The 26,553-nt window shown below is 34.0% G+C and overlaps 1 protein-coding gene across 3 annotated transcripts in view; it reads left to right on the forward strand.

Annotated features, from left to right (window-relative positions):
• The window catches only part of CD2AP (CD2 associated protein), a 64,608-nt gene extending 38,767 nt beyond the window's left edge, over window positions 1–25,841 (forward strand). For all 3 annotated transcript variants that reach the window (XM_026044876.1, XM_026044877.1, XM_026044878.1), the window contains 13 exons: window positions 1,311–1,498; window positions 4,292–4,403; window positions 7,166–7,257; window positions 8,691–8,792; window positions 10,453–10,489; window positions 10,857–10,919; window positions 13,977–14,136; window positions 16,200–16,342; window positions 21,976–22,091; window positions 22,852–22,944; window positions 23,532–23,716; window positions 24,597–24,660; window positions 25,027–25,841. In XM_026044876.1, the coding sequence (XP_025900661.1) occupies window positions 1,311–1,498; window positions 4,292–4,403; window positions 7,166–7,257; window positions 8,691–8,792; window positions 10,453–10,489; window positions 10,857–10,919; window positions 13,977–14,136; window positions 16,200–16,342; window positions 21,976–22,091; window positions 22,852–22,944; window positions 23,532–23,716; window positions 24,597–24,660; window positions 25,027–25,068 (1,397 nt within the window). In that variant the 3' untranslated portion in view covers window positions 25,069–25,841. The remainder of the gene's footprint in view (window positions 1–1,310; window positions 1,499–4,291; window positions 4,404–7,165; window positions 7,258–8,690; window positions 8,793–10,452; window positions 10,490–10,856; window positions 10,920–13,976; window positions 14,137–16,199; window positions 16,343–21,975; window positions 22,092–22,851; window positions 22,945–23,531; window positions 23,717–24,596; window positions 24,661–25,026) is intronic.
• Window positions 25,842–26,553: the final 712 nt, after the last annotated feature.

A 26,553-nucleotide genomic window follows, 5' to 3' on the forward strand; every position in this document is an offset into this window, starting at 1 on the left:
ACTGACCCCTGGGGGACACCACTGGCCACAGGCCTCCAACTGGACTCGGCCCCATTTATCACCACCCTAAGATGGTTTGTGTTACTTGTTTGTAACAAGGATGGGGAAAAATTTTAAGTTGATTTTTTTTTTTTTCTTGTAAATTCTGAAGACCATTTAGATAATGCTAAAATAGTTATTTGATCTGAGCAGTCCCAAATAGTTCAGTAGCTATCTTCTTGGGGTTCAAGACCACTAAGTTTAGTGGTATCTGGTAAAATAAGCYTCCAAATGTATGTGTCAGTCTTAATTCCTGAATGCAGAGATCAGAGAGACTTAACAGTAATTCAAAGCAATTGTAATTTCTRTCAGTAACGAACACGAAGCAACTTCTACCTTATCACACCCCCAGAGGGTTTTATTCAGTGCTCAGCACTTTGCAGTCAGGATCTCAAGTATATGCTGGGTCTCTCCTCATTCCTGAGAAACCAGAAGTGCTGCATTCATTGAGGTGTCAAACAAAGCTGCAGCTTTGGGAATTTTCTCATCAATGAAATTTCRAGTTTGCTTTTAGATAGCTAAAAAGGAAGGGAAGAATAACATGGCTGAGGAAGGATGAGAAATTGAAGCTAAGAGGCTGCATWGTGTCACAGTATTATCAAAATCCTTTAAATTTATAGCTGCAGGAAAAGGCCTGCTTAAATCTCTCTTGCAATTCCCATACATCTGTATGCTAGGAAGAACTTAGGGTAAGGCTAAAAGCTTTTACAGTATSTATTTTGAGTTTGATTTGCAAAACTGAATCTTGATTTGCAAAATTCTGAATCTACTTTCAGACTTACCTGTCTTGACCTTGCACTTCACAGAGAATTTGCTTATAGTTTGCCTGAATACACTTGCAAGTACTTTTCCTATTATAAAGAGATTGGACTAATAGAAAAATTAAATGTTATCTTAGCAGCTTATGACACCTAAATTCAGTTCTTGTCTGAACTTTTTTATGGGGGAAGAACAGTTATTACCCCTTAAATGTGGGGAAAAAAAGATACGAATCCCAAATATTTGCTTTATATGATTAAAATCAAATGACTATATATGATATGAATGTTAGTTCATTTTGAGGAAGAGAAAGTTTTCTCTTTAGGGCCTCAAGACACACTTTCTGCTGCTAAAACCAAATTTAGAACTAAAATTAGAGCAACAGGCAAGTAACAAGAACTGCACTAATGTACTTAAAAAATTGAACAAGAAGAGTATGCAGAGCTGTGTCCTCTTTTCCTGTAAGAGCAAGGAAATACTCTCAGATATTCAGACTGGTTTGTTTGTTTCAGAGTCTGTTTTCAGTGGTCCTACCTCGCCTGTGGCTTCTCCAGGAAACGGAAGTGAACCTGGATCTGGATCAATAGCACAGCCAAAGAAAATCCGAGGTGTTGGGTTCGGAGATATCTTTAAAGAAGGCTCAGTGAAACTTAGGACCAGGTTATCCAGTAATGAAGCAGAAGAGAAAAAGCAAGAGAAGGTTTGTAGTGATTCATGTTTTTTGGAGACTTCCTTAATAATTAAAAATGTGTGGGATTTTGAGGCATCGTATCTTGCAGWTATTATATACATTGATCATTTAAAAAAGTGTCAGTATTCATTAATTGTACATTAATCACTTCATGGAGTGACTAAAAAGAAAATCAAGAGCACTCTCTTTCTTTTAAAACCAACCAACCAAACCTCAAACTTCTGTCATAATAATTTAATGTTGATTCTAAAATGTCTATTCAAATGTCTTGATGTCTCAAATCTCTTTGAAGGGAAGAAAGAAAGCAAGCTGATAACTTTATCATTTCAAAGATGTGGGTTAAGAAACAGTAAATTCTCCATCACATCTACATTAATAAGACTGGGTTATAGCAGTATAACCCAGTCAAGGGGTTATATTCACTTATAAGCAATAAGTGAATATAGTAGGTTTTGGCGCTTATCCTTATTTGGCAAAGGGAAAGAATTTCCTTAGGCTGTTTTGGGGATTATTAACTTTGCAATGACAGAGTACTTGGTAAAGGTACTTATCACTTCTCCTCATGATGTCTACGAGTGCAGAGATGTGTAGTGTGGTTGTGACCTGTTCAGAGGGTTTTATTTTTGTTTTCTTATGATTTCGGGCAATATTTATGGATCTAAAATTGCATTTCACCTTTAGAACGTGTATAAATATACATTTTTCCTACATTTTGGTGAACATTGGGATTACCTGTCATGCATTAATGGCCAGTGTCTTTTGAATAATGAATGGGAACGAGACAGTTTTGTTCCCAATCTCTAACATAAAGCTGAGAAGAGGGGAGATCATGTGATGATAGTTGGATGTAATTTGAGGGTAGTTTTTGATCTGGACTTGAGAGGGCTTTTATTCCTCAGAAGCAAAATAGATATGGTTGTGTCTTTATCTTGAACTTATGCATAGTTTATACCAAGACAATGTGAGCAGCTAATATAGACAAGTTTGTTTTCCTCTCTTCTCTCCAGGCCTTTCCCTCAAAGTAGGAGCTTGTGGGAACAATCACAAGCCATCCCGAGCACACTCACAGCAGGGGCTCAGGATTTAGCTTGTGCTTTCCTGCCTGTCCTAACAGTGATTGCTCAGAAATTTCAGGGCTTTCTACTTTCTAGCTCTGTAACTTGGGAGCATAGTTATCCTTTCTAGATATGTAGAAATAATATGAAGTCTGATCAGCCCTTATAAACCGTGTTACTGAGTGTGTGTAAGCACTAAAATATGTAGATGCTCAGTCGTGTTAGTTGGCTTTCTGGGAAGCCGTTACTGTTTATCAACAGGGCAGGAAATGAAGTGAGAAAACAATTTTACAGGACTTAAACCCAGTAAAATAAACAGGAACGTTTTGCATTTAACATTCCAGTTAGCTTTGTATGTTGCCAGGATCATCCCCCAGGAAGACGGAGTTGCTTCTCATTAAGCTTTTGCTAGAACTGATGGATTCATAGTGTTTGTGCTTGATTTGACTTCTAGTTAGATGTATGGGGCCTTCTCTGTCTTCGAGACAGTAATAGAAAAAGTTGCCCTCAGGAAATTGTGCAGCAGAGAGATTTCTTCTCTGGAGACTGGGAGATGAGATTGGTACAGGAGTAGGAGGAGTGCTTATGTATTTCAGGGGCTGATGTGTGTAGGTGCTGGTGCAAGTTTTGGTAAGACAGGTTTTATTCAATTCCAGCATCTCAACCAGGTTCAAGTTATTTATATTCTGTCTGCCTGACTAAACTTCCTCCTGCACCTTGTTTTGGAAGGGGGAATGTAGAAAACTTCTTCCGTGTGCTGTTAAATTTATTTAATGCGCAGGTGGGTTATTTCAGCACTTCTTTTATGTAGAGCTCAGGAGAGAGTTAAATTGCATATGTTCTCAGAGATCATCCTAAATGACAGACTTCCTTTATGGTATATCATAGGTATCCAACACCAGCCCACAGGCAAGATGTGTTTTTAAGGAGAGTTAAGCTAGTTTTTTATGGCAGTGGAAGATCTGTGAAGTATAACTGTAATTAAGAAATGAGCAGAGGCAATGGGATTTTTCACACCAGTAGTGCAGTCAGGGTGTCAAGGTAAGCACAGATGGCATTTGACGGTTGTAGCTCCTATAATGGTCAATAATGTGCCTGAAGTTGTCTGACAGCTCAGGAGATCTGAAATGGGACTTGGAACTACTCTTTTTGTTGGGTGTTAACTCTGAAACATGATATTGGTTGAGATATTTTCATGGTTTTCTTTTCAGCACAGAAGAAATGTGTAGTTGTTGTTATTAATCTGCTTTGGTTGGGTTTTGTAAAAGTTGCTAGGAGTGCAGAGCTGCTTTAAATACTCTCGCAGTTCTATGAGTAATTAAAAGCCAATTTTCTCGTCATCAGAGCTGATGGTTGCTGAATATTCCTGCTTTATTCACGTGCAAGATAATTCACTTTAATCATGCTTATCTTCAGCATAGATCCTGAATAACTAATTCTGGTCTAATAGGCAATCTCAGGGTAACTCTACTTAAGATAATCAAATGATTGCAAGACTTGATATATCTGGCAGTGTCCTGAGGTTTACTTGCAGTTTGGAAGCTGTGTGTTTCTTTAATCGATAGGCTTGACTTGTATTGCACTGGCTGTAATGAGTAAGTCAATACTTCATGGGAATCTCTTAGTGTGTCACTTAGAGGTGATGAATTCATGTCTCAACTAATGAAAAACTGAGTGTAACCTATATCCTAATTAGAAATAAAATTCAAAAGGAATTTTTATTAATACTGTTCTTTCATTTATATAGCCACYATCTAATCATCCACCTGGAACCAAACTAATGCATTTTTCTAGTATCACAAAAATGGAGAGCTCCTCATCAGAAGGAACAAAATTGGAAACAGAAAGTAAACCAAAAGGTGAGCTGATCAGAATTTGTATCTRTTACCTGATAGCAATCTGTAGAGGAATATAGAGTTGTCAAATTTGTTGTCCATATCTGACAATATAGAGTTRTCAGATTTAATTTTCTTCACTTAAAATCTTAAACTTTTCTCTRTACTTATTACATGTGCAATTTACGTTTTGAAATTCAGCAAATGCAAAATAGTCTTAGGTAATTTTTGCTTGCTTTTTTTGTGGAAACTGAATCAAAAAGATTTTTGTGAGCATCTTTTTCCAGAAGAAAGGGAGACTAGGTCATCAATTTTAATTGCAGCAGCTACTTTACATTAATTTGTTATGCTGACGTACTTAAAGCAATTTTCATTCTATTTAGCTTTTAGTGTTTAGCTGAGATGCTAAAAATCTGCTGCTGTGGAATAATCCATTAATTCAATTTCTGTCTCTAGGCTATAAAATTGTCTTTCTTTTCTCAAGATGTACTGTGCTGTTGCTATTCTGCATGCTGTATTAATTGCGTGCTCATAGCTTGCTGAAGTCTTTTCTCCAGGTAATTCAGTTCTATCACTATCCTGTAAAATAGGAGCTCACTGTAAAAYATTAAGTCTTCTTTTTACTGCTGAATTGTGTAATTTTACTTGGAGAGAAATTTCTTTTTGTAAACTTTAATTAAGCCAACTCAAAGGTTGCTGCAGGAATGCCAATCCTATATCAAAATCAGTTTCTGTTGTGTGGTCCGTGGACAGCATCTTATGTCTAAACTTCTTTTTTATAAGTGGGTTATTTCACATAGAAATGTAACACCATTTGTATACATGTATTAATGAGCATCTTATACATGTACAGCATTAATGAGCATCATATACGCGTCAAAATAAGTTATTGTTTTTTTCTTGGTAGTTTATTTTAATATAGAATTTATGGAATTTAATATAGAATTTATTCTTAGGACATATGCATATCATCAGTTTTGAGAGAGAGTTTAAAGCAATCTGTATCCAATATGTTAACATATCTCTAAACTGTTTAGACTAGTGTGGCTTTTTTTGGTGTATGTCTCTTCTATTTCTGGGAATTTTCTTTTTCTTTTCAAACAAATATTTTGTTATACTTGTACCCGAGACCAAAGCAATTTGATCCCTCTTTCTCCCTCCTCCCCTTTCATTTATTTTAGAAGGATTCCTACTGCTTTGTTATTAGTCCCAAGAAGTAATTAAAATAGCTGCTAGTGGTGTTGGTCTTTTAAATCTAGTGTTTGGTTTAAGTGCTAGAAAATAGAACTGGATGAAAGGTTCCCTTTCTGACACTGTTTTCTGTGTGTTGTGGGGCTGTTTTGTGCCTGCGGTGCCTGGAGATAAACGAGGGATTGTCTGGTTCACACTGACCAAATTTCTCATGCTCTAAGGAAGCCCTTATATTTTTAGAAAATTGAGATATGTATTAGATTTGATTTGAAACCAGGCTAATGAATAAAATCTCTTAATTTGATAAGTATCTGCAGTGTAGCTGTTGATTTTTATTTATTATTATTTGAGTGGTGATATTGGGAGCTGAATTGAAGTATTCTTCTCTGTCACATTTCTCAGCTTAGAGTTCTATAATTTTTTGCAGACTACAGGAGATTCAGTCTGTGTTGAAGCACTTTTGACTGCTAGATAAGTCAGGAAAATGATAGATTTCTTGTACCTGACATTACTGATGTGTGTGTATCTGAAGCTTGATATATTGTTGGAATTTAACACAGCGGCTGGCAACGACCAGCCTCTTATTTAGAAACCCARACTTTGTGTGTGTTTAATCAAGGTACAACTCCTTCATTGAAATCAATTATTTTTGATTTATTTTCCTGCCAATTGGCAAAGGTGAGTTATTAACAAGTTGACTTGCAGGCGGTGATTCCAGATGATGATTCCAGATGTTGGATTATCTTTTAAAGAGCGGTTCAGGCAACTGCTTGTCAGTGCATGTTTCCAGTGTCAAAGRCCTCATATGTTATGCAGACACCTTACGGTCCTCCTCATTTGCTTCCTCTTCCTTAACCTATCCATTGTAGAAATCCAACATTTTTATCTGATAAATCTAAGTGTTCTGGGCTTTAAAAAGGTGCTAAATGTGCTTTGCAATTAAGACTTCTGTTYTACAGAATCTTAACATTTTACACCAATTTTCCTTTGCCAGGCTAGAATAAAAACATAATTTATTTAAAGATAAAGTCTTCCAGCTTTGTCARTTAGAATTCTTTTGACAATTTTAAAATAATTAATTATTGAGCTGTACCAAATAGATGGAAAAGAGTTAATTCGTCCTGCTTTTGCAGAAGTCTGTGACTATCAAAATTAATTACTCAAATAAGTTCTGGTTTCAGGTGATTAGCCAAGGAATTTCATTCCATGAGTAACTTCAGAGTTTCAGCAAAGCTGGTACTTGGGCTTGAAATTTATGTAATTGTAAATGTTGATAAAGGATGTCACTGCTAAACATTTCCATGTATTTCAGTAGAATTGTAAACCTGAGGCTTTGATCAGTTTTGAGATGATAAAATATATATATTTTTTATGAACTGTCAATAAAAAGCAAAGTGTGAAACCACTTTTTTACCTAAAGCAGCTCATAAAATGGAATATATAGGGCAACTGGAAAGTTTAGACGGGCCTTTGCAGTTTTAACTGACTAGATTCTCCTTTCTGTCTGAAATCAGAGCACTATCCACTCTTGAATGTTTTTATGTACTTGAATAACCATGTTATGCAAGTGTAGTAACTGTGCTGCTTTCTTTCAGCCAAGGAGCATTGCAGGACAATATTTGCCTATGAGGGCTCCAATGATGAACTCARTTTTAAAGAAGGAGAGATTATTCAAACAATCAGCAAGGTAAGAGGCTCAGGCTGCTCTAATAATTTACAGCTTTTGCAGATTTTGTATGAGGAGGTGAAGCATAAATGTTAGARTAGGAGACTCTTTTGGGATGAACATTCATAGAGATTATTTTTGACTCGTGAGGTCATTTTTTGACTTCTCTAGTCAGTTGAAATCCTAGTATCCCTTAAGACATTTCCAGTCYGGGAAAGTTGCTCAGGTTCAGCTAGAGGGGATTGATTACCTACAAATACAGAAAATAGTATCTTTTTGAAAAAAAAAATATATTTAATATTTAACAATACAGCATTGAGTATCACTGCTCCTGCAGTCTGTTAGCTAAGCAGGGCTTAGGGAGAAATAAGACATCAGGTTTCTTGTCACTCTTTCCAGAAAAGCATATTTTTCTGTCTATAGCATAGAGATAAAAATATAAGCTTGTATAAAAGAAATTTKTTTAGAATTTGTTTTTCCTTTGCTCTTGAAGAACTTTACACCCCAGTCATAATGACTTAGGAAGAGAAAGTGTAGGTCTCATTTTTTTCCTTTGTTTTCTTCTGCATATGATGATTTTGTGGAGCTGTCTGATTTTTCTCTGGCATTCTAGTATAGCTTAGCCCTGTCAAAATTAAGTTTAGCAAGAGACACCGTACTCAGTTTATGGCTGCAGTTGTTCAGGAGCTGGCCTCTGAAATATCTAATTGAAAGACTGATAGAAAAAGAAACTTTAAAAAGTAGGTAGGGCTTCCTCCCTTAATGGATGGTATGATTTTTATTTATTTATTTGTTTATTTTAATACCACTGTATTTTATTGTGTGTTTTTTTTTTTTTTTTTCTCCTCCTTGTACCTCAGCATTTCTAGAACTGAATGGTGATTGGCTCTGGTATGTGCTAAACTCTGGAAATAACTAATTTTTGCTAGTAAAAGCAGTCCCTTATAAATAGAGATTCCTTCAGCCTTTGCATGAAGGAGTGATATTTATAGTACTTTGTAGTTAAAGCAGGGAGGAAAGCTATTGTGCTTCTAAAATACTTGAATAACTTAGTACTTTGGTGCAGGTGGTTTTATTAGAGAAAAGACTGAGCAAATTAAGGCTTCTGTTCAGCAAGTTCATGTAATAGAAATATATGCCACCTATTTTCTTTTTTCCCCTTACATCTTAAATTGCCTTTTTTTACCAGTAGGATGGTACATCCTGTTGTTTCTTCACCTTTTTCAATACCGTGGATCTAATAAATCATGCTAGAAACCAAACCTGGTTTGCCTGGTAGCTGTTTTTCCCCTTACTTCTCTTGCTAAAGTATCCAAAACGTTCTTCTTACAAAATGCAGGATTCTGTATGAACAAATATTTTATATTGAGAGGAAAAAAYGAAGGCTTTGTTTCTCCAGCTGTGTCTGTTCTTTAAAAGACTAACCATTGAATGCTCTGTACTGTTTGTCTTAGGATGGAGAACCAGGATGGTGGAAAGGAGAACTTAATGGTAAAGAAGGAGTCTTCCCAGATAATTTTGCTGTTCAAATCCAAGAGTCTGATAAAGACTTCCCTGTAAGTTCTGTGTATTTTTAACTACAAAAAAGTACTAATAGAAATGGAGGGAGTGAAAGAATTTACAATACATTATGCTACTTATTCATGTGATTCTGGCTGACTTTAATTTTATCTTCAATTATTTATGTCTGAGAAGATTTGAAGCTTAACGTTTGTGTAAAATTTCTCCTTTAATATTTAACTGAAATGGGCTCTTCCAGATTAGCTGCTATTAACGGGGCTGATTAGGTCTTACAGTTCTCATGCTACATTAAAAAGAAATCATGGCATTTCTAACTGAAATTAATGAATTAAATCCATCCTGGTTTGAAAGGAGATGTGTATTAGGTCTCTTCTATCCTTGATCCGGTAATTAGCCATCATTGCAAACGTTGAATGACTCTTGTGAAACTACTGGGAATTTTTCCATGTTAAAACCTGCCAGTAGTTTGCAGTGTGTGTGCAGGTTAATCTTCACTTGGTAGCAAGAAGATTAAAAAAGTCAAACTGGYCACAATGAACTGCAAGGCTCATGTTGAACAAATTGTTTTGATTTAGGCAGCAGCACTGTGTCAAAACAGCTGAGCATGTTTGTTGCTTAAAAATTTGACTCTTTTTTTCCAGAAAAGAAAGAAATGATTGTTTTGTTAGTTATGTTTACTGGCTTTTGTACGTTCTGGGGCTAGGGAAAGAAATTTAACGAGAGTTTTCACTTTGGTCAGAGTAAAACCTTTCCACATTAAGAATACCTTATTCAATCACCTTAATAGCACAAAAGTAAAATCCACATCCATAGCAACTGTTCCAAAATACCCATTACCCAGGAGTTTTTAGAGGTGGTTTTTCAGACTGGCCCCATAAAACTTGCAGCAGTGTTTACACAGYGAGCTTAGTAGACTCCTTTGATCGTCTTGTTGGTGACTCTTGTCCTTAGTACAACCAAACAGTTCTACTAATGTGTTTTCATTAACTGGATCCAGGAGCCCTTCCACAGAGGCAGCAGAGTCAAAGCGTTTCACTAGTTCAAGGAGAGTGATGCCTGCCTGTTCTGCCAAGACTAATTCTGATGTACAAATTGTGGCTTGGTCATCTGAAATTTCTTAATGACCCAAGCAACTTGTGCATCTTTCTCAACTTAGGCTGATAAAAAAAACTTGGAACAATTTTCATACSGTTGCACAGTAGGTTTCAAACACTGCCTTCACCACCCTTTTTTTTTTTTTTCCCTCTCTTTTCCTTATTTATTTATTTTGTCTTACAACATTGTGATTTGGAACTTCATAAATAGAAACAATTCTTGTAGTCTTCAGTCTTCACCCTCTGTTCAGCAAAGATGCAGATTTGATCTGATTACTCTTTTAAATTTAGAGTGTTTTAGTTGGACTAGAAAAGACATTCTTAGTTTTTAGTTTTCCATACCTCTACTGCTTATGCATTTTACTTAAGCACTGGTATGAGATTTGAAGAAATTTGTGTCATGTCCCTGTGTTTACAGCTGACTGTCTGGGAGATATCAGGTGAATTACTTTAGTTCTTTGTTTCCAGTCTGTAAATTGATTGCATCCTTGGAAAAATACTTTGTTACCAACCAGTAAACAAGTTAAACATTGCAAGATATAAAGTAAAAAGCAAGCAAGTCTGCSTTATACCGAGAACATAATTTTTATTTTTCTTCCAGAAGCCAAAGAAACCTCCACCTCCGGTTAAAGGTCCAGGTATGTAAGATACTCATACTAGTAAGTGTACGAGGAAACTATGGATTTCAGAAACAGTTCATGACTTAAAATAAAAGCTGTGAATTTCCTAGTAGTGCAGCTGTGCTTAATCACTGTTTCAAGTTACTTTTTATGCTTTAGGTATTTTTACTTCTGTTATATGTTTTTCCAAATTAGATTGGAAACTCCTTTGTAATCCTTTAAATACAGACCTGCAGTTTCCCGACCTTAAATGAGTGTTTATACATAGTGTTGCACTCCTTGGAAGTGAAAAAATATAAACACAAATTAGTGTTTGCTATTTTTAGGTAGTGACTAAGATAATTAAAGCTGTTTAAGAAATGTCTATGGTTTGTTTTTTATTCAGCTCCAAAGCCTGAATTGCCAATTGGAGAGAAGAAATTCATTTCTTTGAGGCCTGAAGAAAAAGGTGAGACCAGTTTTAGTTATAGYGAATTTCAGGCTGTGTTATTTTAAACTGAATTGCAGTTCTTGGCTGGAATCCTCTATGCTACTGCATATTCCTGTTTGAAAGATATCATAGAGATTCTTTTAATACCATCTAATCAGTTTGTCACTTCTGTRAAATTATGGAAGTGTGTTAAAAGTGATTAGAGGAAGAAGCACCTATGTTAAATGTATATTTTTTTATTATTGCATTACATCCTGAAAAAAGCTTATTGTAACACACAATTAAATGTGATTTAGTTTATTTACATCTGTGTCAGTGACTGTGCAATTTTGAAYAACAAGTATGAAAAATGAAATATTTGCTTCTGAATACTTCAGTCAGAATTAGTCTCTGACTGAAATTATTTTTGAAATAAGTAAATGAAATCCCTTAGACAAATATTATGGTCAACAGTACTTAGAAATGAAGGCTTCTTGTCCTGTTAATTCTTGTTATATTCCATTTTTCCAGTTSAACGGAATTTGTAGATGTTTGCTAACCTATTCTCAAATAACTTTATTAAGGAAGCAACAGAGGAAAAAAACTTTCATGACCCGAGCATATTTYTAAAATACTTCTTTGCTCTCTTTGAAAAAATTATCAATTTAATCTGTTAAATTTCTTCCATTTTGTTAAAGTCAGAAGCTTGCATTTSCTGAAAATCTTAAAAGAAGAAAAATTTAAATTGTTGTATCTTAACAAAATATCTATTATATTATTATGTAAATAGTGAAATGTAGGAGCTGAGCTTTGCTAAGAAGCAGTTGGTACGTRGGCTTGCTCCATGTGCTTCTCGGTTTCTTTAAACAGTTTTTATAGCCTACAATTTAAACCAAACGCTTTCTTGAGTGTTTCATATGAAGTTAGAATTATCTATCTTTCTGCTGCTTCTCAGCTGAATGATTTTTATCATTTGGTGCAATCTCTTTGTATTTGAATGGAGCTTAGCATTATGATGTTAGAAATTTTGCTCACTAGTRTGTTTAAAATCCTGAGAAAAGATTAATTTTAAACATGACTCTTTCTATTGTAAAGTTATCTTTCCATATGAGAGTGCAGTTGTCCATGGAAAAACATGCAAAACAGAGGAGCAGCCCMTAAATTTCAGCAGCTTAGCAATACTTAAAAAATTAAAGCACTGCTAGCATTTGAAGCATTCAAGCATTTGAAATTAAAAAAATTCAGCAGCTTRGCAATGCTTAAAAATTAAGATAAAGGCCMGTGCTTTTCCATTGTACATAAWRWMGTRMWKWWWMWKYACKWYWTTGTTCTCTTCAAAGTCAAGTTTTATAATTGTACATGATCCTTTCTGACCTTAAAAAATAATTAAGTCGTGTGTTGCTAAAAACAAACTCCAATTTATCAGTGCAGCTTGATACTCTATTGAAAAATAACTGTGTTGATGATTGGCATCACGAAATATGAAATTATATTTCAATTAGTCTTACTAAAATTGTTAACTGAGCAGCTCTAATTGCAAGCTGTCAAACAATGTAGTCTTTTATGCATATTTAAAGTCTACATAGTCTGCCTTTTAATTGTAAGAGGAAAATGACTGAGGTTTTTTAAAAGCTATGCGTTCATAATTATTCCTATGTTTAAAGTGAAGGATACTTAACATCATCTAGTAGCATAGTTTGATAAAAACACTAACCTGAATCATTTCTCTCAAAAACTGTTCRTTTATACAACCATTATTTCTTTCTCTGTATGGTAAAATGAAAAAAAAAAAAGTTTCCTACTTTGTAAAACAGAGTCATCTGCTTTGTGTATTCATGATGAATCTTGAGCTTCACTATTAACTTCCTCTGTTTGATTGTGGCCCAATTTTATATTCAGTTCTTGAGCAGAAATAGCTCAAGGGAAAACTGCCAGATTATAATAATTTAGAAATACCTTTACTTTGTATTTTTTTTTTTTCTCAGAAGCTATTTTCTATTCCCTTTAAAAAGCAGGCATAGTATTTTGTTTCATATTTTTTTCAGAACAGCAAATACTAGCTACCTTTGGCTAATGAAAATTTGAAATGWTGAATATAAAAGCAATAAATGTAGGCAATGTGTGCCTCATTAATGAGGTGCTTTGTGTGGAATACGAAGGGGCTTTTTGTCAGCCAGCACCACCAAGTGGCCAAGTTTCATATTGTCACTGCTAYTACTACTATGTCACTACAATTTCGTTTTTAAAATTCAATGCTAAGAAAAGCTGAAAAGGAATAAGAGCAAATTTAATTTCTGTGTTTATATCCCCAACTATTCTCCAACTATTCATTCAGTACAAATGGAGAAGGATARTCCCATCCTGGAAAAGGAAAAATATACATACATTCAGGCTACCTTGAAGCCTGTGATTAGGAAGTGTGGGTTAAAGATTATTCAGCTTGCACTTGTGATATGGCCTGAATTTTTGAGTACTGTATACCATTTTATTCTGCCAGCTCCTCTTGAGAACATTCAAATAGCTGACACAATTTTTGGACAGTGAAAGTTGAACTTTTGCTGTGTAAAATTAAAATGTTAATAAATTATTAGTTTCTTTATATATTATGATATACTAATCATAATATAATTTTAATTAATAATAATAAATTATATATATATGCTTTTATATACTTGAATTTATAGAAAGATAGTCTTTATCTCAAATAATATTAATCTAATACACAGATGTCTTTTCTGAGGATCTGTTCTGCTGTTTATTTTGTGTCTGGAAGAATAATGTTTAAAAATACAAAGAGGACATGTGATGAATCCATTAAAGAAGGCAAAGCAGTTTGGTTTGTTAGCTGTCATTTGCAGTGTGATAATTGGAATCCGGAGTTTTTCTCCTGTTTCATGTCATGTTTCATTCATATAACTCTTTATTTCAGATGTTTTGTGTATTTTGACAGTGTGTCACTTAAGACAGTTGCGTAGCTATTTATCACTTTGATCTTCAAAGAAAGGATTTGTGACAGCATTTGTYTTATAAATGACTAGTATTGTAAGTGCCACACACATGTCTCTYAAAAAATGTTTTGGTGTTTTGTTTTGCTAGATGAAAAGGGARTTTTGGACCAGAAGCCTTCTAAGCCAGTTGCTCCTCAAGTACCGCCCAAGAAGCCTRTTCCTCCAAGCAAGACTAATAACTTACTGAGAGCAGGGCTTCTGCACCCAAAACGACCAGAGAAACCTGCGTTGCCATCATCTGCACCTAAGTCAGTATATWTTTAATCATGTCTAGTAAATATATTTTTCTTGGTTTGCTATTCTATCATCTTTCTTGAATGAGATGATAAAATGGGCCAAGGTTTAGAACTATTTCCTCTCTGAAGATTTTTTTGAACCAGTATCTTTCCATTCACCTACCTGTAAGCTCTAAAGCGAGTTTATTTTTTTTTTTCCTACTGATGTTTATATTTATGTATTGGAATGTTCTTGACAGGTGGTTGTTGAAAGCTAAATTTTTCATCTTGCACCTGACTGTAGCTGCTGTGCTCTAGCATTGAGTCAGTGCAGTGTTTCAGCACTCAGGCTCCACAAACTAGGTGAAAAGGGAGAGTGGACAGAGTACCTGTGCTTAGAAATACTCAGAATAGGTAGTTTTTTCTTTTTTGGGGGGGAATTAAAAAACAATTAGAGAATGACTATGGTTCTCTTACCTATCTTGAATATCTGTAGACCAATATCTGACTAAATAGGGACAGTCATAACAAATTTTAGTTCTTTTTTACTTCCTTTCTTTCCTTTTTTTTAAAAAAAACCTTCCTATTCCTCATGAGTTTGAAAAAAAATATTTACAGTGTTTCACCAAGAGAAAATTAATTTTTTATCAATAGAAATTCTTCTTTCACAGACCTTTTGCCTCCATCCTAGGTTCAAGTATTTGTCATCGCCTTAGTTGTGAATGTAGATATACTGCCCACAAGTAACTGTGTCCCTATGGGGAGGTTGGTTGCTTTGAAAAAATCATCAGAAAGTGAGATCACGATGAAATTGGCCTTGTACAATAAAAGAGAAGAAAGTTGAAAAGAAAGCTGCCTCAAAGAGCCTGCATCTTAAATACTTAGGAAGATAGGGAATAGCTGCAAATGTCCTTTGAGGTTCTTTTTTTGCTTTTTTTTTTTTTTTCTCTACCTCTTCAAAAGGAAGAGCAAACTAAAGGGAGAAAACAGTGCACAGGAGGACAGTGGAGAGCAGATAATACAAAGAATCAGGGCTGAATTCAGCAGCCAGCCAGAAAAGGATGATGCTGGCAGAGCTAAAGAGCACCCAGCCCAACCCTTCAGTTATTCATTGCTTGACTGAAGAGCATCTGAGGATAACTTGTCATTTTACCTCCGTTTCAATTTGCCAATATGTAATCTCATTWTATCACTTGATGCTTTGTGGTCTCCAAAGTAGAGAATTTTCAGTCTTTAAGCTCCAGTCTTAAGCTTAAGAGCATCCCCCTTTCCACCCCTTGCAAATTTGGGATGATAATTACAAATAAAGGGCAGTAGGTGCATAGCACATTGCGATCCTTAAACTTTCAATTATTAATAGATATTGAAATGTGTTTAAATATTTGGACATCTAAAGTTTGTGTTTTTTTGTTGTTTTTCTTTTGAAATTAAATTTACAAGTTAATAACTTGGAAGACAATGAGTTAATGAAAGGAATATGTTGCAGCTGTCAGCTGTTCCATTTAYGTGCTTTGTTTTTATGCTGTGGCATAGATGATGGCAAGAGCTGTAAAGGAAAAGGTCATCTGTTCATTTTTTGGTCCTTGGCTAATGTGAGCCAACATGAAAAAYAGAGAAGAGCAGGACTAAAAACAGGCTGAGAGCTGTATGTAGAATAACAGCTTATGCATATTATATACTTGCAGAAGAAAATAACTTGTTCTGGGTAGCTTTTTTCTTTACAAGAAATCGATTTGGATGTCAAGGAGTACAAGTATTTGAATATTTCAAGAGGTATTATTGAAGGTGCTATTCATATTCGGTTGTTTTCTGTTTCATTGAAGTGTAATTTGACGCTTATAAGTACCAAACTACGTGTGGTTGTCAAAGCATTAAGAGCTTTGGAGGAAATTTCATGGGAGTTTTATGTATTTAAGCACTCTGAGTCGTGACAGAGGAACTSTTTTTTTATAGGACTAAATTCCTCTTTTAAAACAATTTCAAGCKTCTGAAAATACAACTGCAGTATGCTAAAAAATTAAAAGCAAGAGGGAGAATTGCAGCTGAAACTCTTATCTCCTGACTAGGTACGTTTTRTGTTGCTTTTGTTACTGTAGATCTAATGGAGAGGTTGTTTCTCTTCGACCGAAATCTGAAATTGAGCCAGTTGCAAAACCAAAGTCGGACTCTGAACAATTACCACTTAGACCAAAATCAGTAGAGGTAGATTCACTTGTGGTGAAGAGCTCTAAAGAATCAGGTAAGAAAAGAATTAAAAGTTTCTGCTGGGTCTTTCTATTTGAATTGCAGTATTTTACAGGGTTTTACAGGGTTAAAAAAAGTTCTTTAATCAATTTGCTCAAAATATTAGGATGTAATTATGTTAGTTCAGGATAAAACCTGTATCTTAGAACTGCTGTAGGTAGTTCCTGCTAGGAGTCAGAAAACAAGGTGCAGATGTCTGGGCTCTTTAGAAATATTTGATGAAATGTGGTATAAACAGATGGGAGAAGAAGAGCATTTAATGGTTTGTTCTTCTAATTTGAAGGCATGACTTTTATTTTCATCTTGTGTTTTTATGATACGTTTTATTGCTGACTGGGACTGTTTGTTCTTCTGCCTTTACGTTTCAGATACTCTTGGCATTTCTGGCTAACTCTTATATTTTTAGCAATGTCAATAACTAGAGCATTCTACAGTTAAGCTTGTAGCTGTGACTGTATCATACTTGGAAACTTGGCCAATGTGTTGTATGGGATGTTTAAATTTTGCACTTTACAGGGAGGAAGCAACTGGCTTTACTTTTTTACTCAAAGATTGTTCAAGAATTAGCATTTTGTTTATTAACATTTAATCATTATTTAATTATTTTTAATAATTTAATTGATTGCTTTATTATTATCACTTTATTATTTATTTGAGAAATAGCATTTTGAAATTGTAACAACTTTTTTTCCCCCAGTTACAAAGAGAGGGTTTCCATGTTGTAGAACGTATGTTACTAAAGTCTAATCAAGTTAGTATGTGAAACAAAAATGATACATTAAAAATCTGAAGCAATTTATGAATGGGAAGCATACTTCTGATTTTCATATTAAATTTGCATTTTAAGCTGAAATGTGGGAAAAGGTTAGCTCAGATTTATTAAAATAATAAAAAAAAGTAATAATAAATAAATAATAAATAAAGCTCAGTATTTATTAAAACTTGTGCAGGTGCTTTTGTATGCCTTTTTCTTCTCAAGATTTTGAATTGGCAGTTCAGTTGTCTCTATTGCTTAAATAGTCACTTGAGTGATTGTTCAGAAGAAACACTTTCAGGCCGGAGTAAGCAGAGAGATCAAAGATTGATGCACAAGGTAGCCTTAAAATGCAAACTTTGTGCTATTACTCAGATGTGCTCTAGGATTATGCTAGATGTATTGCCTAGTATCATTTATCATCTGAAAAAAAATCTCCTCATGAAAATGTCTTTTTCTTCAGGTGCAGTTATTTTTACATCTTTAATAAGAGAGTGGCAATGTACTAGCTATTAAATATTCATGTATAAAAGCCATTTCTCCTTCCCTCCCTCTTCCCCCCTGCTCCAAGTTAACATTTATTCATTCCTGTTCACTGACAGATGATTCTACAGGTTGAAAGAGGAATTCAAGCTTTTAATACTCAGGTTGGGGGGGAATAAAAAAAGAAACCAAACATTCAGTAACCGACGGTACTGTCGGTGATTTACAACCTTGTCTATGTAATTACATTTTTAATAATTGAYCAAGTTTAGATCAGAACTATTTAATTGCCTCTCTGGAATAAAATAGTGTGAATAAGGTTTTACACTGAGCCTGTCAACCTAATGTGCAGAACTTACTGAGAGTGAGGATAGAAACAGCCAGAGCTCAGAGATGCCTCTCTGAGTTTGAAGCTCCCTGCAGACCAATATTCTAGCTAGGAAGTACTTGCAGATCAGCAGATTAAAAAATGCTTATTTAATGCAACTCTAATTCTCTATAGCATAAGAGACCTATAAGAATAATCTTWAAGCTTGAATGTGTGTGTTAGAGGTTCAGCCACTTGAATTTTCTTTAAGGAGCAGCTGTAAATATTCTGTACCTGTTGAAAATGAAACAAAGCTATCCCAGTCATCAGCTAAGGACAGATAACTCAAAAGCATTCGGAATCACTGAACATGTTGAAATTCCTCCTGTTGAAGCCTTACTTGGAAAAACTGGAATGTTTGTTTGCTTAGAATTGAAGTGCTATAACAGACCTGAAGCTGTAATACTAGTGTGCTGAACATGTAAAGCAATTCTGTTTCTTCTACAAATGTTTCTTTTTCCTGCTTTGTGAAATAATTTTTTTGTTCAGTATCTTTTTCTAGACATTCCTCTCCTTGACTTTTCTTTCCAGATTTTGTTTCCTATCCTGTTTGCCATGTTTCCCTTCTTACGTGTCAGGAAATTACCCTACCCTTCTCCATTTTGGTAAGATAACAATCTATAAGGAAATCCAAATGCTTTATGCYATGCACATAGCCTCTTCTTAACATCATAAATGTAATTTTCAGTTGCAGTTATAAATACTAAAATTTTTGAGTTTCAATTTAAAATGCTTCTTTTTGTATATTTGTTTGCATGCATGTTTTTCATAGCTGTTAAACAAGAATTTAAGTAACTCTTCAATGAGGAGCTTGTAGAAGCAAAAAAAAAAAAAAAAAAAAGAAACTAAAAGCTTTATTACAAACTGCATATTGATAAGCTAAGTGTAGATTTTATGTTCAGTATTAATAGTGTATTTGAGTGGCTTTATCTTTCTGTACACGACAATTACGTAACTCCAAAGTCTTTTGCGCTGAGTTCTCTTCCTTATGGCCATCAAACATTCAGAGTCGTGAAAAACACTATTTGTAAGAGTTATATTAGAGTCTCACTTAATTCTTATTTTTGCCAGGCTTAAATTTAAGYGTTCCTAAGCTTAGGTCTAACCTCTGTGGGTTGTAATCTCAGCAAGGTGAGAAAGGATTTCATAGGAGAAGGGACTCCTGAATTTTTAACCCTCAGCAGCATATGATGCATTGGAGTTGTCATTTTTTCAATGAGACCTCTATTCCTCTTATTTTTATTCAGATTGTTTTTAGACAAACTGATGTGAATATACTGAAATATTCACAAGTTTACTAACAAACCTCTTACCTAAATATATATCTCTTAAATCTCCTGACAGTGGTAATGTGTAAATCTAGYTAAGGTTATAAAGCAGATGTTTCTAGCAGTCCTTCCATAGTAACCGCTTAGGGTTAGCAAAAGATTCAGCCTTATTTAGTTAGTTAATTATTTTAGTTATTTTTGGACTCTGGTTATCTGCAGATGGATAAAATTGCTCTTTTTTTTTTTTTTTCACTGTGAAGAGGTTTCCATCTGTTAGGGTTTCTTGCAGACCATTTGTAAGAGTTAATTGGTGCATCATTTTATTGATTGAATGGATACAAATTGTGAAATTGCAATAGTTTTCATCAGGAACCTGCTGTCCCTGATTCACTGTCCCTGTTTTCATTGAGGCTAAGTTTTCTGCAGGTAAGAAGGCTGTAAAAATTAAAAAATAAGGCAAACAAAATAGACCCTGTGATATATTACTGCCTTCTATACCAAGGCAACAAGGGGCAAAGATAAAAAGAGAAGTCCAAATTGAGTCAGAATTCCCTGTCTGCAAAAAGCTGGCAATGTTTTGTGCTTAGCAATTAACTTAAGTGGGGCAATTTGTCCACATGATTTCCACATTTCCAGTATGATAAATGCTTCCAAGAGGGGAAGAAAAGAGCATCTTTAGTATCATCTGCTTTTAATCATTGGTAGTTACTGTCTTGAATGACATCCACGTCCTCCAGCCTTGTGGAATGTTGATTTAAAAAAAAAAAATAAATAAACACCCTGTATACAGACATTATTAGAATGTCCATCATTGATGTAGTTACTGCTTCTAGAGACAGGGCTGGCGTTGCAATAACAATAGTTACTGAATTTCTGATTCTTATTTAAATTTACTGCTAAATAGGTTGTCATTCCTGCAGAATGACACAATGAGGATTGTTTAATAACCTTTTGGGATGGATTTTGTTACCTTTTGTCCTGAATTAATGCCAGAATGGAGAGCTTAGAATGAAGAACACAAGAAAATATGAAAATTGATTCACTTGATCATTGTTGTGTAACTCCCAAGAGGTTAAATACTTTATTGGCACAGACTACGACAGAAATATTTCCATAGTCATCTTTTCTCCCTCATCCTATCTTCCATCAGCCCCCTCCYATACATCATTCTTCTGTTTCTTCCTGCTTTTGTTTTTCTTCCCTGCTTTTTTTTTAAATTGCAGATAAGATTACATGTTTATGAAGGGCTGTCTTTATATAATGTAGTGAAATTGAAAAGCAGCAAAACTGATAAGTAACAGTGATGTTAATACTTGTAGTTCAACATAACAATCAATAATGAAGGAAACAGGTCCAGGAATGCTTAAAAATTGTCAGTATTTTAAGGACTAAAAGGATAGTAATGCCAAGAAGTAAAGACACTAACATTGGTCAAAACATCTAGTGGAAACTTAGTTCTTGCAGGCATAAAATGACTTTGACAATGCATGAATAAAACCTGGGTTTAGCAGAGGAGTTTCAAGTGATCCAAATATTGTATTTGTGCAAATAGTATGACCAGTGTTTTCATAGTTGTGTTTTCTTATCTAACCTCTTGCTGTTGGTTTGAGAATAATAAGGAAATAGAGAAAGAAGTGTTAAACTTTCAGCTTCATAAATCTTAATGCTTACGTGACACTCAGAGGTTATAACCCACCCCCTCCAAAAAAAAAAAAAAAATTTGAATGTTACTTCTGATGTCTATATAAATGTCGTAATTATGCTTTAATTAAATGAGCGTAATCTCAGGAATGTCAGACAAATTTCAATGTTGCAAATCCATTCTAATATTCTGTAGTCCTATGTAAATACTAAAATTAAAAAAAAAAAAAAAAAAACACCACAGCTCTTGTATTTTTTTTCAGCTAGGTAAGTATTTACTTACAGTTATTAAGGAGGTAAACCACTCGTGTTATGTTTTTGGTTAGATACGAAAGTTCTGTTTTACCTATTGATAGTTGTTTCTTTTTTTTTCCCATACGTTTGCTTCTTCCTATAGGATGTAATGAATTCCTATTGGAGAAATCTCCTCCTGTAAGGGAGAAATGGGTTGGGGATAAAGCAAGACATTATTTATTTATTTATTTATTTTATTTTACTTTTTTCATTCAGGAGAGACTTTTTTTTCTTAGAGTTAAGATCATAAGGAAACAATTTTTAAAAAAATCAGTAGGTCTTAATAAAGTATGAGAATGAAGTTCTGAAATAATTATAGACTGAATGGAGAGCTGCATTTTCTATAGACAAAGTACTGCACCTGAAAAGACAACACTGCACAGAACCATTTGCACTTGTTAAGTTACCTTGCATGAATCTGTGGATGTACAATTTGTTCTGTTGCTTATATTCTTGAATTTGTAAGTGATTGAAAACAGCATGTCTCAAAATTGGTTTTGATTGTCCTGGAGAGCAGTCATACCTATTTTCTTTTTCTCCAAATACTTGTTAAGTGTCTTTTATACTGCCATCTTACTGCAGTACTTCACTGTTGAGAGCGTGAATTTAAATGCTCACTGAATGCACACTTGGTCCTTCCAGAGGGAAAATGTTTTTGCACATATGCTGAAATCATCTAGTTATTCATGTTACATGTTCTAAAATTCTTTGAAACAATAAGAATTCAGATAAATTCTTTATTTTCCCATAAGAAAATAAAAAGAAATAACACATCAAAAACTTATGATCTGGATGGTGATCCATGTTTGATCTTTTTCTAGATCTGTTAAGCTTTGATGACTTGATAACTACCTCAGATAATCTCTCACACCCCACTGCAAGCAGACCCAAGATGCCTGGCAGGAGGCTGCCTACACGTTTCAATGGCAGTAATTCTGTGAGTATTTTTCCAGAGGTAAACTAAGAATGAACTTCCTTAGAAAGAAGGTTGCACTGAGAGGTCTTTTGAACTATTTTCCTGGGAGTGTAGTGTTGAAATTCTAAAGGGGCTAGTTTTCTATAGATCTTGTCTATGGGAGTTTTTGAAATGACAAACCAAAGGAATATATGTAAAATAATGAGGGCAGTTGTACATCGGCTGAAGAAATCTGCTTTCTGTTCTGYGAGGTTTTACTGTGGTGAATCCTCAGCTCTCCCAGAAGCACCGATGATGAAATATTAAAATATATATATATATAYACATATACTGATGTATATCCTATTCTCATATATAGTCTTTACCCCTAATAAAGTTGTCRCTTCATGTTGCCGCTGTCAAATTCACTTATGTTTCTAATACATGAGATCATCAGCTAATGAGAATGAAGTAGTATAAAATCCTTGAAATCTAATTAGTGTCTTATTATTTCTCATTAACTTGAAAGAACCTGCAGCTTCCAACAGCATCAAGGAGTCATTTGGTTAAATAATGCCGAAATGCTTACTAATGCTCTCCAGAATTCCTTTGTGTGATTTAAATTGTTGAATGAATATTGTAGACTAATTTAGATTTTAAGTGGAAGGGAAGGAAGTCTCATTAATCTGAGATTTTAAGTTTTGGGTTTTTTTTTAAGCACACCTTAGGAGCAACTTTTTTTGTTTTGTTTTGTTTTCCCTCTTGTGAAAATACTTTCATTATGTGTRAATGTCTTATGTAGCAGCCAAGTCAAAATGCAAGTCCAGAAAAAAATTTGAAGGTGCAGAAAGAAGAAGAAGAAAGTGCCAAACCAAAGCCATTTGAAACGAAAAAGGTATGAAACCAGAGGAGACATACCAGGCATCTAATTATTTTCTTCCTTTTGTTTGCTTTTATAGTATGGATTGACTGCAGCAATCTAAGCGCAAATGATCATATTCAAATACAAGTGCCCCGTATCAGTTAGTATAAATAAGAATTCTGGTGTTGTGGCATGAAACTGTTGCTGTTTCCACATAAGCTTTGTATCTACATGTCCTTTAGTCTTTCTATGTTATAGAACATGTGAGGAGATCAAAAGAGTGTGAAAAAGATTGCCTGAGGTAAATTAAGCCCCCTCCCCTAAATCACAGCTTTTAAGAATGTGTGGAAATGCATTGCAAGCAGTTTTTTTCCTGTACAGAATATAACTATTTTGTATACAGTAGTCCTCATTTGAACTACATACTCCTTTTTGTTACCTTTTGTGTATTTTAACTTAAAAAGAAGTTTAAAGAAACTTTTGTACTTGTAATTAAAAGCTGATAGCTAAAATAAGTGTGTAAGGTGATTGTGTATCAGTGCAACTTGTCCACTGTGGTCGATCTGTGAAGATTTAATTTTTTTTCTTTTTACTGTTTTTTTTGTTTGTTTGTTTTCCAGCCATCTACATTGACTTCACCACTTCCATCTTCATCTCAAAGACCAAATTCTGTTATACTGAACTTTTCTCCTGCAGAAATTAAATTTAAAGGAGAAACAGATGATGAAAAAGCTTCTCTGGAAGAGCTCAGGACTCAGATGAATGAATTGATGAGTTTAGTGGACATACTGAGAAGAGAACATGGGTAAATGTTTTCCTTCTCAATCTGCAAACAAATACTTATTAACAGTTTCTAAATGTTTAATTCCAAATTTCTTTTTAAAAGTAAAGCTATYCAGTATTAATATATTAATTCAGTGCTTCTTTCTGTAGATGGAGGTGTCCTAAATATGAGCTGATTTGATGCCAAAGTACTGTTTAAATTTGTACACGTTTTTTTCCTTCCTACCTTGTGCTCTTTCAAGTGTTTCAGCTTGCAAGAAATTTTGGGTAACCACTTAATGCTGTAAGGAAAAATAAATCACTTCTTACCTAGACCCACTTATGGAATAAAGCATATTCTAGGAAAATGCTGGAATACTGTTTTGTGAAGCCCTTACGGTGATGCTTGCTTTTGGCCTATCCAAAAGAGTTAAATTGTAATATAGCTTGTAATTACACCAATATGTCTTATAATTCAAAATACAGATCTGTAAAATAAAGGTGATTTTACAGATTTTTTTTAAAGCATTTTTTATAGAATAGTTAAATTATCCAAATACTGGCTCCAGGTTTGAACATGCAGAAAATTCCAAGTCATTTCAGTTTAATCTCCTTTCTTAAACTAATACCTGTAAAATAATACCTGTAAAAATGCTTCTTAATAAGCTTGCTTAGTATTTTCAATCAAAAGTTAGAGATTGCTCCATAGTGATCAGTAAGAGGTGTTCAGAGTTGGTGGAAATTTGAGTCAAAAGCACTGGAGAAAGAATTATTGGAGAAATTCATATAGTTATATATGAAGGATTATTTCTAAGCTTCAAACCTTTGCTTTATGAAAATTTGAACAGAATCTGTTCTTTTAGAGGTCAGTAACGAAATCATTTTTTTTCTTATATCTGTTTTTTTGTTTTATCAATTATTAGGAAAGAACTGGAAAAACTAAAGAAGGATTTGGAAGAAGAGAGAGTGATGCGAAGTAATCTGGAGGTAATACTAGTGTGTGTTTATATATAAAAATATATAAAAATGTGTGTGTATAATATATGTATAAATATATATTTGTGTATATAAATTCTATATACATCTGCAAGTATGTATCTTCTATATCCATCTGAAGAGATCAAAATAAGCATGGCACAATATTTTCTATGAAGTCTACTATAAGAAGCCTGCCAGAGATCATATATCATTGTGCAAAGCACATTAAGTAATTAAACAGTAATATAGAGCAATATAGTAACATCAGCTGTAAATGTTGAGGTTTTTGAAGCTTATAACTTTGGCAAAAGCTTTGAAAACTTTAGGTTATTGCTACCTAAATACTGATGTTTTTTCTTAATATCCCCTTTTCAGGTTGAAATAGAAAAATTGAAGAAAGCAGTGATGTCTACATGAGAAAGTGTTGGACTCAATGTTATTAACTCTCCAGGAATTCAAAGCTGAACACAAGTAGAACTGATTTTCTTATTTCATAATAATGGATGCTGGTGTTCTACAGTCTTAAAATATATAGTAAAAAGGAATATAGTCTTTTATTCAGAGAGATAAAACAGAATAATGGTGTAATTTTTTTGCCAATATAAAAGAGGCCTTATTTCTTACTGTGCTGGAATTTGCAGACCTTTATTTTTTTGGTTTGCTTGAAAATACTACTGAGTCTGTATAAAAAGCAGAGGGAATTCTTAATAGATTTTTATTGAATACCTGTAGCTTAATTTTTAAAGAAATCTATACTATAAATAGCGTGATCTATCTTTACGAGTAATCTGTAACATAGTCTACTGGGAGGGATGGAGTAGCCATGTAGTAATTCAGTCACTACTTTTCCCCTACACGTAAAAGGGAATTTATGATATTTGTATATTTTTTAATTTTGGCAGTCTTACCCAGGGTTATGCTGTTGTGCCTGTCTGCAGTGAGAATATTAATAATATGCTGTTTAAAAGTTGAGTAATGAGATAGGAATTCATTAATGCAATGAAGCAGATGAAACACCTATGCATTGTAATAAGAACAAATGATCTAGTCAAAATACTTTAACAGAACATTTTGTCACTTGCACTATTGGATTAAAAAGGGATTTGGGACTGAATCATGAAGTTGCAATAGAATTAACTTTTAAAATCACAAAATGCAAGAAATATGGAAACAAGAGTAGAATCTTTTCTTAACCTGTTGTGCCTAAAATATTGCAGCACACAAAATGAAAAGTAAACTTTAACTCTCAAGTTTCTGTGCTTTTGTGTATCTGAAACAAATTAAGCAGTCATTTTACTGGTTAGATTTACCTCTTGATCTGTTTTACACAAGTCGGTTTTTGTTAATAATATGGCTCCAAATAAATATTTTGCGACTCTTGATGCTCTGAAGGTCTCAATATGTATATATTTATGCCATAAACTTGCTGATTATATTGTGTACCTCTAAATTTAATTACATTGTTTTATTTTAATGATTGGTTAGAGCAGTTTTAGATATTTTGTTGGTATCCAAGATTGTCTTTCATATATTCTCTATGGAAAACGGTTGAAGACTTGTGGATTGCTGTTATCATTAACCCCTGAGATCAACACAGTGCACAAAACAATACCCAAATAACACACAAAGTGATAGGAGAAGAAATTACTTTCATTGCTATGTTTAGCTGATAAAGAATTACAGGACATACAACTTCAGAAAACCAGTCAAAAATGCATTGTTTCAGTTGGCAAAACCTTGTCTCCTTTTGGTCTAGCAAAACTTCAGTGGCAAGAATTGACAAAGTGAGAGGAAAGAATGGTTTCAATTCATGGAAAGAGCCATAAATATAGTAATTATTATTTCACTTAAGCAAATGTTATGAAAGTATTTTTTGCTCAAAGTATACTTTTTCTACAGGTG

The sequence above is a fragment of the Nothoprocta perdicaria genome, unplaced genomic scaffold (genome assembly GCF_003342845.1).
Source record: "Nothoprocta perdicaria isolate Ctin4 unplaced genomic scaffold, notPer1 scaffold_39, whole genome shotgun sequence".
In the NCBI taxonomy this organism is placed as follows: domain Eukaryota; kingdom Metazoa; phylum Chordata; class Aves; order Tinamiformes; family Tinamidae; genus Nothoprocta; species Nothoprocta perdicaria.